The sequence below is a fragment of the Cynocephalus volans genome, chromosome 10 (genome assembly GCF_027409185.1).
Source record: "Cynocephalus volans isolate mCynVol1 chromosome 10, mCynVol1.pri, whole genome shotgun sequence".
NCBI classification, from domain to species: domain Eukaryota; kingdom Metazoa; phylum Chordata; class Mammalia; order Dermoptera; family Cynocephalidae; genus Cynocephalus; species Cynocephalus volans.
The window spans coordinates 27717732-27734254 of NC_084469.1; the positions used below are offsets into that span (position 1 = coordinate 27717732).

At 45.9% G+C, this 16523-nt stretch overlaps 1 protein-coding gene across 1 annotated transcript in view; it reads left to right on the forward strand.

Moving 5' to 3' along the window:
* The first annotated feature begins 15006 nt into the window (after positions 1-15006).
* ABR (ABR activator of RhoGEF and GTPase) overlaps positions 15007-16523 on the forward strand; it is a 185427-nt gene continuing 183910 nt past the window's right edge. Inside the window, exons 1-2 of the mRNA XM_063108925.1 lie at positions 15007-15543; positions 15607-16042. Of these exons, the coding sequence (XP_062964995.1) occupies positions 15007-15543; positions 15607-16042 (973 nt within the window). The remainder of the gene's footprint in view (positions 15544-15606; positions 16043-16523) is intronic.

Sequence of the window (16523 nt, forward strand, 5' to 3'; positions counted from 1 at the left end):
GAAAGAGAGAATCAAGGTGGTGGAATAGAAGGTCCCCGGTGTTGCTCTCTCCCACAATTGACCAATTTACAACTATTAAAAAAGCAACTGCCAAGCTGTGGTGGTTAGAGCTCAGGGGAAGAGGAGGAGAGACCTACAGAGTTCATGAAGGCAGGAGAAGCTGTAATGAGAGAAAGCAGGAACCACTCTGACCATCTCGCTCCCTGGCCATTTCAAGACTGGCCGTGGTGAGCACAAGGAGCAAGAGGTGGCAAAAGCCACAGCTGTGTCCTTTGTGTGAAGTTGCTTGGAGACTGCAAGGGAGAGGACCGGCCCCACGGGAAATGTTTGGAGTGTGGGGGCTGGGGAAGATAGGCCCACCGGGAGAACACTGGGGCACAGCATGGACAGCTAATCTGCTGTCCCATCACACAGGACCACTCAGTGGAGACTGGTCAGGAATATAGAACTGCAAGGGTGAAGTTTTCTAAAAAGACTCAGGCCCAGATCAGAGTTCCACACAACCCAGGTGTATCAGACCTCACAAGACCCAGAAGTACTTAAAGGTCAACAATTAAAACCCTAGCTGTGCAAAAAGCCTCCCCCAGGGAATCAGCAGCAATGCAGCAATTTAGCTCAACCACAGAGCTCAAGTGCTAATCCCTACAGGAAGTAAGGTCCCCTATTTTAGAAGTAAGCAAAGGACAACAAATTAGTTCCAGTGCAGAGTTTAAGAGGTGGGGTAGCTAATAATCCAACACAGAAGTGAAAGAAAACACAAAACACCCGTAGATCAGAGACAAAGATCTGATATTAACCAGTAGAGGTCTAACACCACCAGAGAACACCTATAAAACCTAAAAGACCTGGAAGCCCCCCAGGATCCTGAGCCAGGGTGGAGGGGCTGAGGGCCTTAGCCACGCCCCTCTCCAACATCCACATCCAGCCCAGTGACAACCCAGCCTCCACAGAAGGCCCCTGGACCCCCAAGCTGGGGCAGGGGGACTGCCAAGGGCCTCAGCTATGCCCCCTCATGCCCACATCCAGCCTAGCAACAATCGAGCCACTCCCAGAAACCCCCCAGGCTCCCGAATGCAGTAGGGGGAGCCCACAGGCCTCAGCCATGCCCCCCATCCTCTGCAAACAGGCCAGTAAAGGAGCTGGCCATGGGCCAGACCTGCCCCACCCACATCCATTTCCCTACCCCCCTCCCACCTGCCCCTCCCACTGCTCTGCAACATCTTTGAATGTAAAATAATAATAATAATCATAGTAATTAATTTTAAAAAAAGAACAACACAGAGAGTATTAGTATGGTCCCTGGGCATGGATGATATGCAAATTAATGACAAATCCTGTGAGACTGTTGGGTGAGTAATCAAGTAGGTATTATTGAGAACAGGGGCTCTCTTTTTGAGCAGGAAAAAAGGAAAGGGAAAAGTGAGATCTTTGAGAGTAAGTAAAAATTCTGTTGTCCTGAATATTAATTGGAAAATTCATTATAAACTCATAATGTAGTTTAAACATATATTTCCTAGCTTTGTCTGCTGAAAAAAATAATGAAAAGACTAATGACCAGCCCAGTAGAAATAAACACTGCTCATACCCTGATTGAGGTCTCCAAATGGCATTTCCCACTAAAAAGAACCAGGGCTCTTTGGAGAAATGGCTGATGTTTTGTCTGGTACAGAAAATATACAAGATAAGCCTGGAACACCTTGCCAGACCAGAAAGCAAGCAACGGGGCTGGCCAGTCACCTCACCGGGCTAGAGTGCGCTGCTGATGATGCTAAGGGCAGGGATTACCGGCCACTGCCCAAAAAATTAAATTTAAAAAATAAAAATAAATAAAAAGCAAACAACAAGGCTATCCAAGACAACTAGAGTGATGTCAAAAGGTCTCAAAAGCCAACTTGAAGAGGCTCTCACTGGCCAAAGATGGGACAATTTAACATCAGTAAGATAAGACTACGGTGGAACTAAATGCATACGTATCATTAAATCGCCAAATTTATCATTATGCTAAACACAATTCAAAACAAAACAAACAAACCCTCACTAGTTAGCTCTCAGGGACACTAGTGAATCACTCATTATGTTTTTAAATTGGAAGTAAAGATAAAGAATCAAGCGTATACCATGTGTTTCCTACATGAACTGCACCTCTGGGTAACCAAATAGTTCATGAGGGGGAGTTTCTCTTTGCAGACGTTCTTCAGCTACTAAATGAGAATGGAATGATGGAACAGCACCACTTTGCAATGACCGTCAGTGGTTGCTAACGTCACAGGACGTGCCTTCTGAGAGAAGAACTCAAGTCCACCTGTGAGGTAGTCTCACCCCATTCCCAGATTAAATCTGACCAAGACTCTGGATTCGCAGGAGGACTGTGTTAAATGTTACCATCGGCAAAATGCTAACTGTGGAAAACTCCACAGGGCAAACGACCTAATTTCTTCAGCAAATAAATTACGGGGGGAGGGAGAGAGATGCAGAATGCAAAGAGAACCTATAAATTAAAAAGAGACTTAGGGCCAGCCCATGGCTCACTTGGGAGAGTGTGGTGCTGATAACACCAAGGCCACGGGTTCGGATCCCATATAGGGATGGCCGGTTCGCTCACTGGCTGAGCGTGGTGCTGACAACACCAAGTCAAGGGTTAAGATCCCCGTACCGGTCATCTTTAAAAAAAATAAAAATAAAAAAATAATAAAAAGAGACTTATGGGACTTATAGAGTGTAATCTATGGAATTTTTCAAATCCTGATTCAAACAAGCTGCTAATAAATTATGAGACAATTGAGAAATATGAAGAATGATATTTGATGATATTAAGGAACTATTATTTATTGAGATTTCATCATGGGGTTTTGGTTATTTTTAAAAATTCCTTTATAGCCCCCTTGTCTCCTATGGAGGAATGAGGGGGGTGCCACGGCCCCACCCACACCCCCCTCCTGCCTCCTTCTCCCACCCTATTTCCTTCCCCTTCTCCTCTCCCCATATCAACTGCTCTGCAACATCTTAGAATGTAAAAAAAATAATATTAATAAATAAACTTATAAAAAAATAATAAAATAAAATAATTCCTCTATTAGAAATGCATACTGGAATAGTTACAGATAAGTTGTTTTGTGTCTTGGTTCAGAACATTCCAGTGGAGGTGGGGAAGAGGAGGAAACAAGATTCCTCCTGAGTTCACGCTGGGTGATGGACATGGGGACTCCTTACAATCTTCCCCCTACTTTTGTATATGAAATTTTCCACCACAAAAAATTTTTAAAGATGAAAACACCCAGTTTGGGCAGGGATCTGGAGAAATGGTCTCTCTCATAGACTGTTGATGGAAGTACAAATTGGTACAGTTTGGGGGGGACCGTTTAGCAGTATCTATCCAAATGTCAAGGTGCAGCTACTTTGACCCAGGAATTCCACTTTGGGGAATGTAACCTAAAGAAATGCTCCTAAGGCCATTCCCTACAACATTGCAAACAACTGCAATGCCCGTCAATAGGTGATATTTCAATAAATCCTTGTTAGCGCATTTTTTAATTGGGTTGGCTTTTTGCTGTAAAGTTCTTTGAGTTCCTTATATATACTGGATATTAATCCTTTGTCAGATGTGTATTTTGTAAATATTTCCTCCCACTCTATTGGTTGTCTTGTCACTGTGTTGATTGTTTCTTTCGCTGTACAGAAGCTTTTTAGTTTGATATAATCCTATTTTTAAATTTTTCCTTTGATTGACTGTGCTTTGGGAGTCATATTCATGAAGTCTGTACACACTCCTACTTCCTGGAGTCTTTCCCCTATGTTCTTTAAGGAGTTTTATTGTTTAAGGATGTATATTTAATTCTTTAATCCATTTTAAGTTGATTTTGGTTTATGGTGAGAGGTATGGGTCTAGTTTCATTCTCCTACATATCATTGAATATCCAGTTCTCCCAGCACCATTTGCTGAAGAGGCAGTCTCTTCCCCAGCGTGTAGACTTGGTGCCTTTGTCAAGATCAGATGGCTGTAGGTATATGGGTTGATTTCTGGGTTCTCTATTGTTTTAGTCCGTTTTGTGCTGCTATAACAGAAATACCTGAGACTGGGTAATTTATAAGGAAAAGAGGTTTATTTGGCTTACGATTCTGGAACAGCTGCATCTGGCATGGGCTTCAGACTGCTTCTACTCATGGCTGAAAGTGGCAGGCAGCCGGCAGGTACCAGCAGATCACATGGCATGAGGAAGCAAGAGAGAGAGAGAAGGTGCCAGGGTCTTTTTAAGCAATGAGCTCTCGTTGGAACTAAAAGAGCGAGAACTCACTCATTAATCCCCTTCCCCAGAGAGAGCATTTATCCATTCATGAAGGATCCACCCCCATGACTCAATCAGTTTCCAACACTGCCACATTGGATATCAAATTTCCACATGAGTTTTGGAGGGGATATTACATCCAAACTCCATCATCTACTCTATTCCACTGATTTGTGTGTCTGCTTTTATGCCAGTACCATGCTGTTTTGGTTATTATAGCTTTGTAGTGTGGTTTAAAGTCAGGTAGTGTTATGGCTCCATCTTTATTATTTTTTGCTCAGGATTGCTTTGGCTATGCATGGTCTTTTGTTACTCCATATAAATGTCTGGATAGGTTTTTACATTTCTGAGAAAAATATCACTGGAATTTTGATGGGGATTGCATTGAATCTGTAGATCACTTTGGACATTTTCACAATGTTAATTCTTCCAATCCAGGGGCATGGGATATTTCTCAAAGGAAGATATATGAATAGCCAACAGACACATGAAAAAATGCTCAACATCACTCAGCATTTGGGAAATGCAAATTAAAACCACTTTGAGATACCATCTCACTCCAGTTAGGATGGCTAATATCCAAAAGACTGAGAATGATAAATGCTGGCGAGGTTGCAGAGAAAAAGGAACACTCATCCACTGCTGGTGGGATTGCAAAAAGGGTGCAGCCTTTATGGAAAATGGTATGGAGGTTCCTCAAACAATTACAGATAAATCTACCATATGACCCAGCTATCCCACTGCTGGGAATATACCCAGAGGAATGGAAATCATCAAGTCAGAGGGATGCCTGCACTCCAATGTTCATTGCAGCACTATTTACAATAGCTAAGAGTTGGAACCAGCTCAAATGTCCATCATCAGATGAGTGGATACAGAAAATGTGACATACCTACACAATGGAATACTACTCTGCTATAAAAAAGAATGAAATACTACCATTTGCAACAACATGGATGGACTTAGAGAAAATCATATTAAGTGAAACAAGTCAGGCACAGAAAGAGAAATACCACATGTTCTCACTTATTGGTGGGAGCTAAAAATAAATAAATAAATAAATATACAAATGGGGGGGTAGGAAAGAAGACGCAACAATCACAACAATTCTTTGAACTTGTTAAGACAAATGAACAGATATGATGTAGTGAGGGGGAGGGGAGAGAGGCAGGGGGAAAGAGGAACAGGTAAAGGGACATGAAAATCAACTACAACGTATATTGAGAAGTTAAAATAAAAATAAATAAATAATTCCTTGTAAGTAATAGCAGGGAAATTGCAAACAATGATAATGTCCATCAAGGACAGATATTTAAAGAAATCATTGTTAGTAGTAGCAGGGATAGCAAACACCAGCAATGTCTGTCAAAAGGGGATATTTCAATAGATCATGGTACGTGTATGCAATGGAATGCCGTGAAGCTAGTAGAAAGAATGAGGAAGATCTACACCTGTGGTATAATAAAAAATAAATATTTGGTTTTCGTCCTCAGTTCCTGCCACAGAATTCCTAAAACCCTTAGAATTTACTGTCTATTGTATGATAATGAGATGACTCATGGTGGGGGGACGGGGCTACTTAGCTTCAGGATGGGGGCTGGTGGCCAGAAAAACCAACCACATTAGAGGGTTAGAACTTTCAGGGCCCCCACCCCCATCTCTCTATAGCTACACTTCCAGAAAGGAGAGAGGGCTGGAGATTGAGTACAATCACCAATGGCCAATGATTTAATCAGTCATGCCTACATAATGAAACCTCCATAAAAACCCCTAGACCAGAGAGTTCAGAGAGCTTCCGAGTTGCTGAATACATCCACATGCCAGGTGGGTAGCATGCCCAGCTTCACGAGCACGGAGCTGCTGTGCTTGGGACCCTTCAGGACCTTACCTAGGTATTTCCTCATCTGGCTGTTCATTTGTATTCTTTGTAATAAACTGTAACTGTAAGTATAGTGTTTTTCTGAGTGCTGTGAGTCATTCTAGTGAATTATCAAACCGGGCGGAAGCGGGGGGGGGGGGGACCCGGAATTTGTAGTCTGCAGAGCAGAACTGTGGGTAGCCTGGGCACATCATTTGCAGCTGTCAGTCTTATGGGAATGAGCCTTTAACCTGTGGGCTCTGAGCTAACTGTGAGAAGTTAGTGTCAGAACTGAACTGAATTGTTGGACACCCAGTTGGTGTTGAAGAATTGGAAAATTGGTTGGTGTCAGGAAAAAACCACCCAGTATGTATTGTCATAGAAAAATCTCCAAGACTTATCTTTGAAATTAAAAAAAAAAAAAAAAAAGCAAGTTCCAGTTTATTGGATAGAACACGATTTTATTATTGTAAAACAAACAAAACAAAATTATCCTCAGTTCAGTTTTTCATCCAACAAGTACTTATTGTATGCCTACTGTGTGCCAGGGTGCTGTGCTAGGCATATGTACAAATGAAAATACATTTTAAAGGCTACAGATGGAAACTCACCAAATTGGACATAGTTACCCCCAGGGAGAGGTGCCAGATTGGAAAGATGTTCATTTCTTATTTTATATGCTTCTGGATTCTTCAAATTTTCTTTAACAAGGTCTTTTTACTTTTGTAATTTAGAAAATGTAAAAAATAGAAAATGACACCTAGGTCACGGGTTCGGATCCCCTTATGGGCCAGCAGCCATAAAAAAAAAAAAGAAAGAAAAATGTAAAGAAAATGCCCGTGAAACTTCTTCTTGCTTGTTTCTAGAAAGAGAGGTGTGAAATCAGCAGAACCCTGCAGTAAAGGAGTAAACCAATACCATTCTGCACTCTCTCTTCTAAGAGGGAAGAGATACGGGAAAACAGGTCCTACTGGCACCATCCTGATGGAGGGTCTGATCCCTTGGGGGCTCTACTTGTCCTCAAAGCCTGTCCCTTCATGGCTCCTTCTGTTTCGTGTGATACGACTTCATAGGAGGGATCTAAGATTCTGAAACCATTTCCCAGACCTTGAACCCACACTTTCCACCCCAGAACTGTGAGAAGCAAAGGATGATATATTGCTCTGGCCTCACCCATGGGCAGCAGGAGGAAGAAGAGCCTGGGGGAGTGGGCACGATGCCCACCTGACTATGGGGGAACCTTTAAGAGCTGGACCAGCCCATTTGGCCCCTCCAAACCCTTGCTGGTCAGATAAAGGAATTGGAAGGATTGAAAAATTGGTCACAAGGGAAAGAGGTTATCCAAAATGTTGAACCATTTGGCCATGGAGCTTAACAAGACACCCAGATTTTACCAGTAATTAGAAAATGTCATTATGTACCTCCTGATAGGAAGCAATTAGACAAATCCAGATTATGCAGGCCATTCTATGTGATGACTGGCCTGGAATCTTCAAAAACATCAATGCCATTCAAGACATAAATAAATGAATACAAAGGTAGGAGGACTGCTCTAGGTTAAAAGAGATTAAAGAGACATGGCAACAAATGCCATGAACCTTGTTTGGATCACCATCAACAAAACATTTTTTTAAAAGTTATATTACAATATACAAAAATCAGTTGTATTTCTATACACTAACAACCTGAACATGAAATTAAGAAAGCAATCCCATTTACAACAGCATCAAAAAGAATAAAACACTTTGGAAGAAATTTAACTAAAGAAGTGCAAGCCTTGTACACTGATAACTACAAAATATCATTGAAAGAAATTAACGAAGACCTAAATAAATGCAAAGACATCCCATGGTCATGAATTAGAAGACCTAAAACTGGTAAGATGGCAACACTCCCCAAATTGATCTAGATTCAATGCAATTTCTATCAAAGTCTCATCAGCATTTTTATTTTTTTCAGAAGTTGAGAAGCAAATGCTAAAATTCAGGTATTGCGAAGCGAAATTAAAGAAGACCTTAATAATTGAAGAGATATACCATGTTCATAAGAGTCAATATTGTTAAAGATGCAGTTTTCCCAAATTTATCTAAACATTCAATAAAATCCCAATCAAAATCCAATTTTTAAAAAATTGGCAAGCTGATTTTAAGATTTATTCCAAAAGGCAAAAATCTAGAAATAGCCAAAACAAGTTTTAAAAGGTAGGACAGTTGAAGGACTTATACTACCTAATTCAAAAACTCCTATAAAATCGAGACAATGTAGTGTTGCCGTGAGGATAGACATGTACATCAATGGAACAGAATAGGGTCCAGAAATAGATTCACACTTTTATGGTCAACTGACTTTAGACTAATTTGGTGGGGGAAAGATAGTCTACTAAATGGTGCTGCAACAACTGGATATGCAAATGGAAAAAAAATAATAATAATAAAAATAACCTCTAGGGCCGACCCGTGGCTCACTTGGGAGAGTGTGGTGCTGACAACACCAAGTCAAGGGTTAAGATCCCCTTACCGGTCATCTTTAAAAATAAATAAATAAATATAAATAAATAAATAAGTAAAAGTAACCTCTACCCTTACTCTGTACCATACAACAAAATTAACTAAAACTGGATTATAGACCCAAACATAAGACATAAAACAATTAACCTTCTAGAAGAAAACAGGAGAAAATACTTGTGATGCTAGGTTGGGCAAAAATTTCTTAAACAGGACACAAAAATTTCAAACTATTAAAAAATTAATAAAATGTGCTTCATCAAAATAAAAAACATTTATTATTCAAAAGTCATGGATAAAATGAAAAGGCAAACCACAGACAAGGTAAAAATTATTTGGAAAACATGTATCTGACAAAGGACATGAATAAAGATATAAAGAATTATTATAACTCAATTATAAAGACAAATATCTGATAAAAATGGACAAAATATTTGAACAGACACTTCACAAAAGAAAATATACAAATGGCCAATAAATACATGAAAAGATGTTGTACATCATTAATCATCAGGGAAGCACAAATTAAAATCACAATAAGACATCATCACACACCCACTAAAATGGCTAAAATGGTGGAGTATTAAATTTTTCTACATGTAAGACTATGTCTGCAATCAGGGACAATTTGACTTCCTCTTCACCCATTTGGATGTCCTTTATTTCTTTCTCTTGCCTAACTGCTATGGCTAGGACTTAAGTGGCTAAAGTGAAAAGACTGACAACACTAAGTGTTAATAAGGATGTAGGGCAACAGGACTCTCATACATTGCTGGTGGTAATGAAAAATGGTACAGCCACTTTGGAAAACATTGTATGATGGTATCTTATAAAGTTAAACATACAGTTGCCATATGACCCAGCAATCCCATTCTCATGTTTTTTTTGTTTTTTGTTTTTTTTGAGATAAATAAAGACATATGTCCACACAAACATAGCCCAAATGTCCAACAACTGTAGAACAAATAAACAAATAGGGGTATATTCATAGGATGGAATACTCCTCAGCAATAAAAGGGAAAGAAGTATGTAAACTTAATGACTCTCTTCATTGCATCAAACCACAACTTGTTTATCTGCAAGATGATAATAATACTTCTGTCACAGCATTATAATGAGGGCTAAATACAATAAAGTACATTAAAATGCCTATTCATGACCCTGGGGTGGAGGGGAAAAGAAGGAAAGAAATGAAAATGCACGTAACAACATAGATGAAACTCAAAAACATTATGCTTAAGTTTCAATAATCAATCAAACACCAAAGACAACTTTCATACATATAAAGTTCTAGAAAAGGCAAAACTATAGTGACAGAAATTCTAGAAATTATGGTTGCCTGGGGCTGGGAGTTGGGGTAAGGGATTGACTGCAAAAGGGCAGGAGGGACCTTTCTGCAGTGATAGAATTGTTCGATATCTTGATTGTTGTGGAGATTACATGATTATTTACAATTACGAAAGTTCATCAAGTTGTACACTTAAAGCAAGTGAATTTTACTGTATTATGTCTCAATAAAGCTAGAAATAAATAAATGAAATACTGATTTGGGGACCCATTCCAGAGATTCTGAATAAATGGAGATTGAAGGATGTCCCAGACTGGACTGTCTTAATAGCTCTCCCAGGTTATTCTAATTCGTAGTCAGGCGAACCCTTGCATTGGAGAATGCGAGCCTGGTGACAAGGTACTCAAAGGGGACGGCTTTTTTCCTGCCTTCACACCCTTAGCACTCAAAGATGCAGGTCCCACCTCCGCCAAACCCCTCCTGAGGTGTTTCTCCTTCTGGCTACTCTCTGCTTCATCCGCTTCCCCCACCTGAACTCCCAGCCCTTTCATACTAACCTCAGATAACCATGAAGAAAGCAAGGCGAAGACAGTTCTTACTGAAGGGTGAGAGACTGGTAGCCAAATTTTGTATTTCCATAGAGGCTGCTTGTTAATCCAAAGGAATTCTTTTAAAGGTAGACTTTCTGGCAGCTTGCCCTTCCAAGGTGTCTCCCCACTCTGCCCGTTGGATAAGGGTGGTCCTGCTTTAAGATGGGATGAGGACCAAAGAGCCCAGATGAGTCCTAGTCATTCATTCACTCATTCATCATTCATTCGCTCACTCAGCAGACAAGTACTAGGCACTGACTCTGTATCATACCTTGTTAGGTACTGGGGCAGTTGGAGGAACAAGAGGAACATCTGATCCTTGAGGATCCATGGACCTGAGGTTTGTGGACTTGAGACATGAGGAGCCGTGGACTTGAAGAGCCATAGAATTAATGACAGTGTGGTGTGACCAGTACTGGAACCAAGATAAGTCCCTCTGAAGACAGTCATGCCTAACTGGACCTGGGAAAGGGAAAGTTTCAGAGTGAAAGTCTCAGGTGAGCTGGGCTTTGACAGGTGAAAAAGGGTCTCAACAGGTAGAAGAGGAAGCAGCATGGTGAAGGAAGGCGTGAGAGACCAAGGAATAACCCGGGAAATGGTGAAATCCTCATGTGGTTGTATTGGAGAGCATGTGGGGAGGTTGGAGGGTGTCTTAGTGGGAATAGGGAAAGCAGAGACTGAGACAAGGCAAGTACTTCATTTGAGAAGTTATCCCTGGAGGCAGGAGTAAGGGAGAGGGAGACAGAGACTGACAAGAAGGGAAAGCCAATAGAGAGCTCGTTTGTTTGTTTATTTGCTTGTTTGTTTATTGATTATATATATTTGTGGGGTACTGAGAACTTGTTGTTGATTGGTTAACACTGTGAGCAACAGGGGCTCACTCCTGTCTGAGACCATAAGCCACCATGTAAAGTATACCTCAAAAAGCTCTCCAAAGATAGGAACCTGGAAGTATTTATAAACCAAAGCCTGTTTCCACTGGCCATGAGATACCCCTGGGGCTGTTAACTTCCCCCATGGAAGCTTCCATCTGGGTGGCTCATAAGAGCTTTGTGACTTTGAACAAAGTCTTAAGGCAGAAAAGAGGAGAGTAGTGGGAGTAGGTGCTTGAAGTGAGACCCCAGAAGCCCATGGGAACTAGCCACTGCGGCTGCAGCAGAAATCTCAAATAGACCAAGGGGAGGTGGCACAGGACACAAAAGGCATCTGATATAGATGGTCACTCAGGTGGGTGGCTGAATAGGTGCAGCAAGCAGAAGAAATTTTGGAAAAGGAAGCTGGGGTCAGAGGATCCATTGTGAAGGGTCTGATATGACAGGCTACAAAGTTTAAACTTAATTTTCCAGGCCCTGGCACCTAGGAGGTGCCCAACAAATGTTTATTGAATGAATGAGTACAAATGACAGAGGTACCAGGACCACGCCCTTGCAAAACTGCTGGGCTGTAGAACCCAGCAGACAAGCTGTGACCTCTAACCTCTTTGATCTTCCATTTCTCTCTCTCTGATGTGGCGACAATAATACCTTCTTTACAGGGTTGTTGTGAGAAATTAGATGAGATCAAAGATGTATGGCAAGTAGAGGTATGGACTCAATAAATGTCAGCCTCCCTACCCCTGTCCTCGTGATGACCCAAAGCCCAGCAATAAAGCTGAACTACCCACCAGCTAGAGACAATGAAGTCTGCTCCTGGGATCTGTTTACAGAAGATGTATGCTGGCATTTCCAGCTATATTGGTCCTTGTGGAAAAAATTAGTGGTATTGGTTACAACTTCCTTGGGCCAAAAGGGAATCATACCACTGATTTAATTAAAGGATAGAGTTGAAACTATCCTCCCAGGGAACTTAAACATTCAGAAATTGATGCTTATAGTAACTTGTAGTTTTCTTTTTCTTTGTGCATTTAAATGTGCACACTGAGACATCTTCCAATCAATATGCTGGTGACTGGGGTCATCCATCACTGCTGTGCTGCATTTTCTCTCCTGTTCTGGAATCTTAACAGAGGCCAAGATGCTTGTGGACTCCGTTTGATGGAATACCCCTGCACTGGCTGGCTGTTGGCATTGGGAGTTCCTCAGTCCCTCCCAGTGGACAAAGCAGATTGTGAAGGCTTCTGGGGCTCCAAAGTATGAAGCTAGGTGGGAGATAAAGCAGATTAAGGAGCTAGGTGAAGGACTGAGAAATCACTCAAACTGGGGAATACTAAATTAGAGTATTTTAAAACATACGCATCCCCCATAGCAGTCTTGTATGAAGACACATACCAGATGATTCATGCCAGTGGCACACCAAATTAAAAAAAAAAAAGAAAGAAAGAAAAGAAAAAAGAAGATGAAGAAGGAAGAAGGGATATTAGTAAAATGAGTAAACACAGACTTTGACGAGAAAGGAAATTCTGGAGCTGAGAAGCTTCTGTGGGAAGCACATCTGTTCCAGTCTGGAGTGATTGACAACAGGAGAAGCCCAGCAGGAGTGCAAGGTGGGGGATTCATTCATCTGTCTGTTCATTCATTCATTCATTAGTTCACTTTCCTTCAACAATGAACAATCATCTCTATATCACACTCTGCAAGAAGCAGCAGGAATACAAAAATAGGAAAGACACAGTCCCTCCCCTCAAGAGGTTCTAGAGCAGGGAAAACAAAAGGTGTCACTAATAACCATAATAAAGTGGAACAAGGTCAGGCGAAGATGAAGGCACGCACAAGATTGAGTGGTGATACAAACGAGAGGAAGGGGGCGAAAAGGCTTCTCAGAGGTGGAAATCCCCAGGGAGCAGGGAGTTTTGCATGTGCATAGTGAGAAAACAGTTATAAGGAAGAGAAAAAGGCACACACAAAGAGTGTGAGGTCTCTGGGGACAGCATTGAGTTGGTAAGGCTAAAGTACAGGAGGAAGACAGAGGTGGGCAAAGACCAAATTTGGGAGGACCCCCTGTGTCATGCAGAGGAGCCTGGGCTCCACCCTGCAGGTGATGGGAAGCCACTGAAGGGTTATGAGCAAAAGCCTGGCTCTATCTCCTTGTGCTTAGGAAATATCTTCCTTGTAGCCTTGAGGGATGAATTGAAGAGGACTGGGAAGTGCGACCATGATGGCCTGTGCCATGGTTCAGGTGAGAGATGAGCGGCAGGGAGCTGGAGAGAAAGTCGCTGAGTTTATCCCCAACCCCCAAAGGGCGCTGTGGGGAGGAAGAATTTCCAGCTGCCAAGTCACTTAGCCTCAGAATATCAATTTCCTTATCCTTAAGACGAAGGAAAAATGATCACTGATAAGATCCCCCCTCTCGTTCCCAGCGAGCACAAGACAATTTATCAGGGCCGCTCTCTCAGGCAGTAGGACCTCACCCAGAACCCTGGAAAAGAGGACAGGAAAGCGGGGCGCAGCAGGCGTGAGCGGAGGGAGAAGCGGGGCCCCCACCCCACCCCGGCGCCTCCTTTCTCTCCCTCCAAGGGGAATAGTCTGAGGCCACAGAGGAGGTGGAGTAGAGGGTCCTCTACTGGGTCTAGGCCCCTGCAGCCTGCTTTGATTCAGTCACAGGAGCCTCCAGCAGAGCCACCTGGAGCCGCCGTCCTTGCCTGTAGGGAGCAGCGGGGAGGACGCTTAGAGGGACTCAAACAACCCGGTTTTCTTCCCAGCTTTGGATTCCACTGCTCTGTGATTTTGGACGGACGAGTGAGCTCAGGGCACCCAATAAATCCCCGCGGGTCACTAGACAGCTCTCCGCGACCCCTGCCCCCGCCGCGCCACCGTGCCTCTCCCCACCCTCTCCTTGCTGGTCCTGGCGCCGCCCTGAGGCTGGGCGGCCGAGGCTGCGGGGCGCCGGGCGGCGGGCGGTCGGCTGGGGCCAGGGCGGCCCCGCGCGCTCCTTCAGCAGCCTCGCGCCTCGCCCGGCCGCGCGGCCCCGCGCTCGGGTGCAGGGAGCCCGCGCCGACCGCGCGCTGCCGCGGGAGCTGCGCAGCCGGACCGGCCGGGAAGGTACGAGTGGGCCCTGCCGCGGCCAGCTGCGGAGTCGCCGGCGCCTCTGAGGTGGGCAGCACGCAGGCCCGCCTCGCCGCGGCCCTTTCCTGGCCGCGCGGCCCGGGCGTCGCATCGAGGCGCGCCCCTGGGGCCTGGCCCGGCGCCACCGAAGCTCCGCCCCCCGCCGCGGCTCTCCGGACGCCCGAGCCCGCGGGGCGCCCGGCCCGGCGGCGTGGGCTGCAGGCCGGTGACTCCGCGTGTCCCGCCCAGGGCGGTCCCAGGGTCCGCAGACGCCCGCCTCCGCCGCGGGTGGCCGCTTACGTCAGGGAGGCGAAACCCAGAAGGAAAAAAAGAAAGGCACGAGGGCGGAAGGGGAAAAACTTTATTTTTTCTCTTTTTCTGTCTGGGGCTGAAGTGAAGCGCAGGCGACTGCGCCAGCGCGGTCTCCTGGAGAAGGCCGGGCGCGACCCCGACCGGCTGCGGCGCTGAGGAGCCGGCCCGGGAGGCCCGACGGGACGCCAAGCATGTGGGACCCGCAGGAGTTTGAGCGTTCCTGGCGGGCCGAGTTCCCCGGGGAGGAGGCGCCCGTCATGAGGCTGGACTCGGTGATGGACGTGGAGCGGGAGCTGGAGCGTTGCAAACTCAACCTGAAGCGGCTGCAACAGGTGTTGGCCGAGGAGAAGTTCAAAGTCGTCTACCTGCAGGCGGCCCTGGCCGGGGAGAAGCTGGACCTCGGCAGCGGGCGCCCGGCGGGCGGAGACGGGGACAGCGGGAGAGCCTCGGGGGAGGCGCCGGCCAGGCCGGAGCCGCCACCGTGCGAGAAGGAGGACGCAGCGGGCGGCGACGGAGACCCCCCGGGCTTGGCGCGCCCCGACCCGGAGGTGGCGGCGAAGGCCGAGTCTCCCCCCTACGTGTGCCTGGACCTGCCCGCCTGGCCCGGGGCGGCGGGGGGAGGGGGCGCGGTGCGCAGCTTGACCGCCGCCATCCACCAGCAGCTGCTGCAGCCTCGCCTCCTCTTCAGGCCCCGGGAGGACTGCACGCCCCCCGGCCACGATGGCACGGTTCCGAGCGCCGCGGGAGAGGAGCCATCCTCGGGGACCCGTGCGGGGCGGGGCTCAGAGGAGGGCGAACCGGACGCCTCGGGCACGGACGATGGGGCCAACAGCAGTGACCATGACTTCGAGATGGTGGATTTGAACGAGAAATTTGTCCTTGGTCACTTGCTCTTGGCCCCCTGCCGGTTCGGGACCCGAGATGAGGCTGAGAAGCCGGCGCCGGCGGGCAGCCCCCACCGCTGGACGCACCTGATCCCTGGGGGCCGGCGGCAGCAGCGCCGGAGTCGCGACCTGGAGCAGCTGGAGGCGGAGGCCAAGGACGGTCGGGGCTCGCCCCTGGCCGCGGATGAGCCCCCTGGGCGCGGAACCCGCGAGCACCTCCTCCCGTGGGGGCGCAAGAGGTTCCTGCGGGTTCCTGAGCGGGACTCGCTCAGCCACAGCTCGCCCGAGAGGGGCAGCGACTGCAGCCACAACAGCTCGGACCCCGAGGACGGCTCTTCTGCAGGTAGGTGCACCCCCACTAGGCCCCCATCCCGGTGGGATGCCGGCACCCCTCGGTGACAGACCTTTGTGGTCCTGTTTAATCTCAGGCATCTGAGAAGAACGGGGATGTTTGCCTTAAAGCCACTTGTGGAACTTTAAAAAGATAGTGCAAAATGACTTGGGGCTTGGGCGAGTTTATGAAAATAAGCGGTATGGCGATGGCAGGGGCTGATGGAATGGTGCGTTCGGCCAGGCCCTGAGAGGAACCTTTCACTTCAGGCCTCAGCCTTTCTTCTTGATGATTGCAACGTCACTCACCACGATCCCCTCCAGCCCACCCTCCACCGGTCCGTCAGATTCCTTTGCACCACCCTCATGATATCCTTCTCCCTGCAGACTCCAATGGCTCCCCCATCCATTTCCCCCCAGATTCCTTGGCGTGGAAGTCTAAATCTTCCACTTAATTTTCTGAACTTTCATCTTCCCCAGCCTGCATTGTGTGC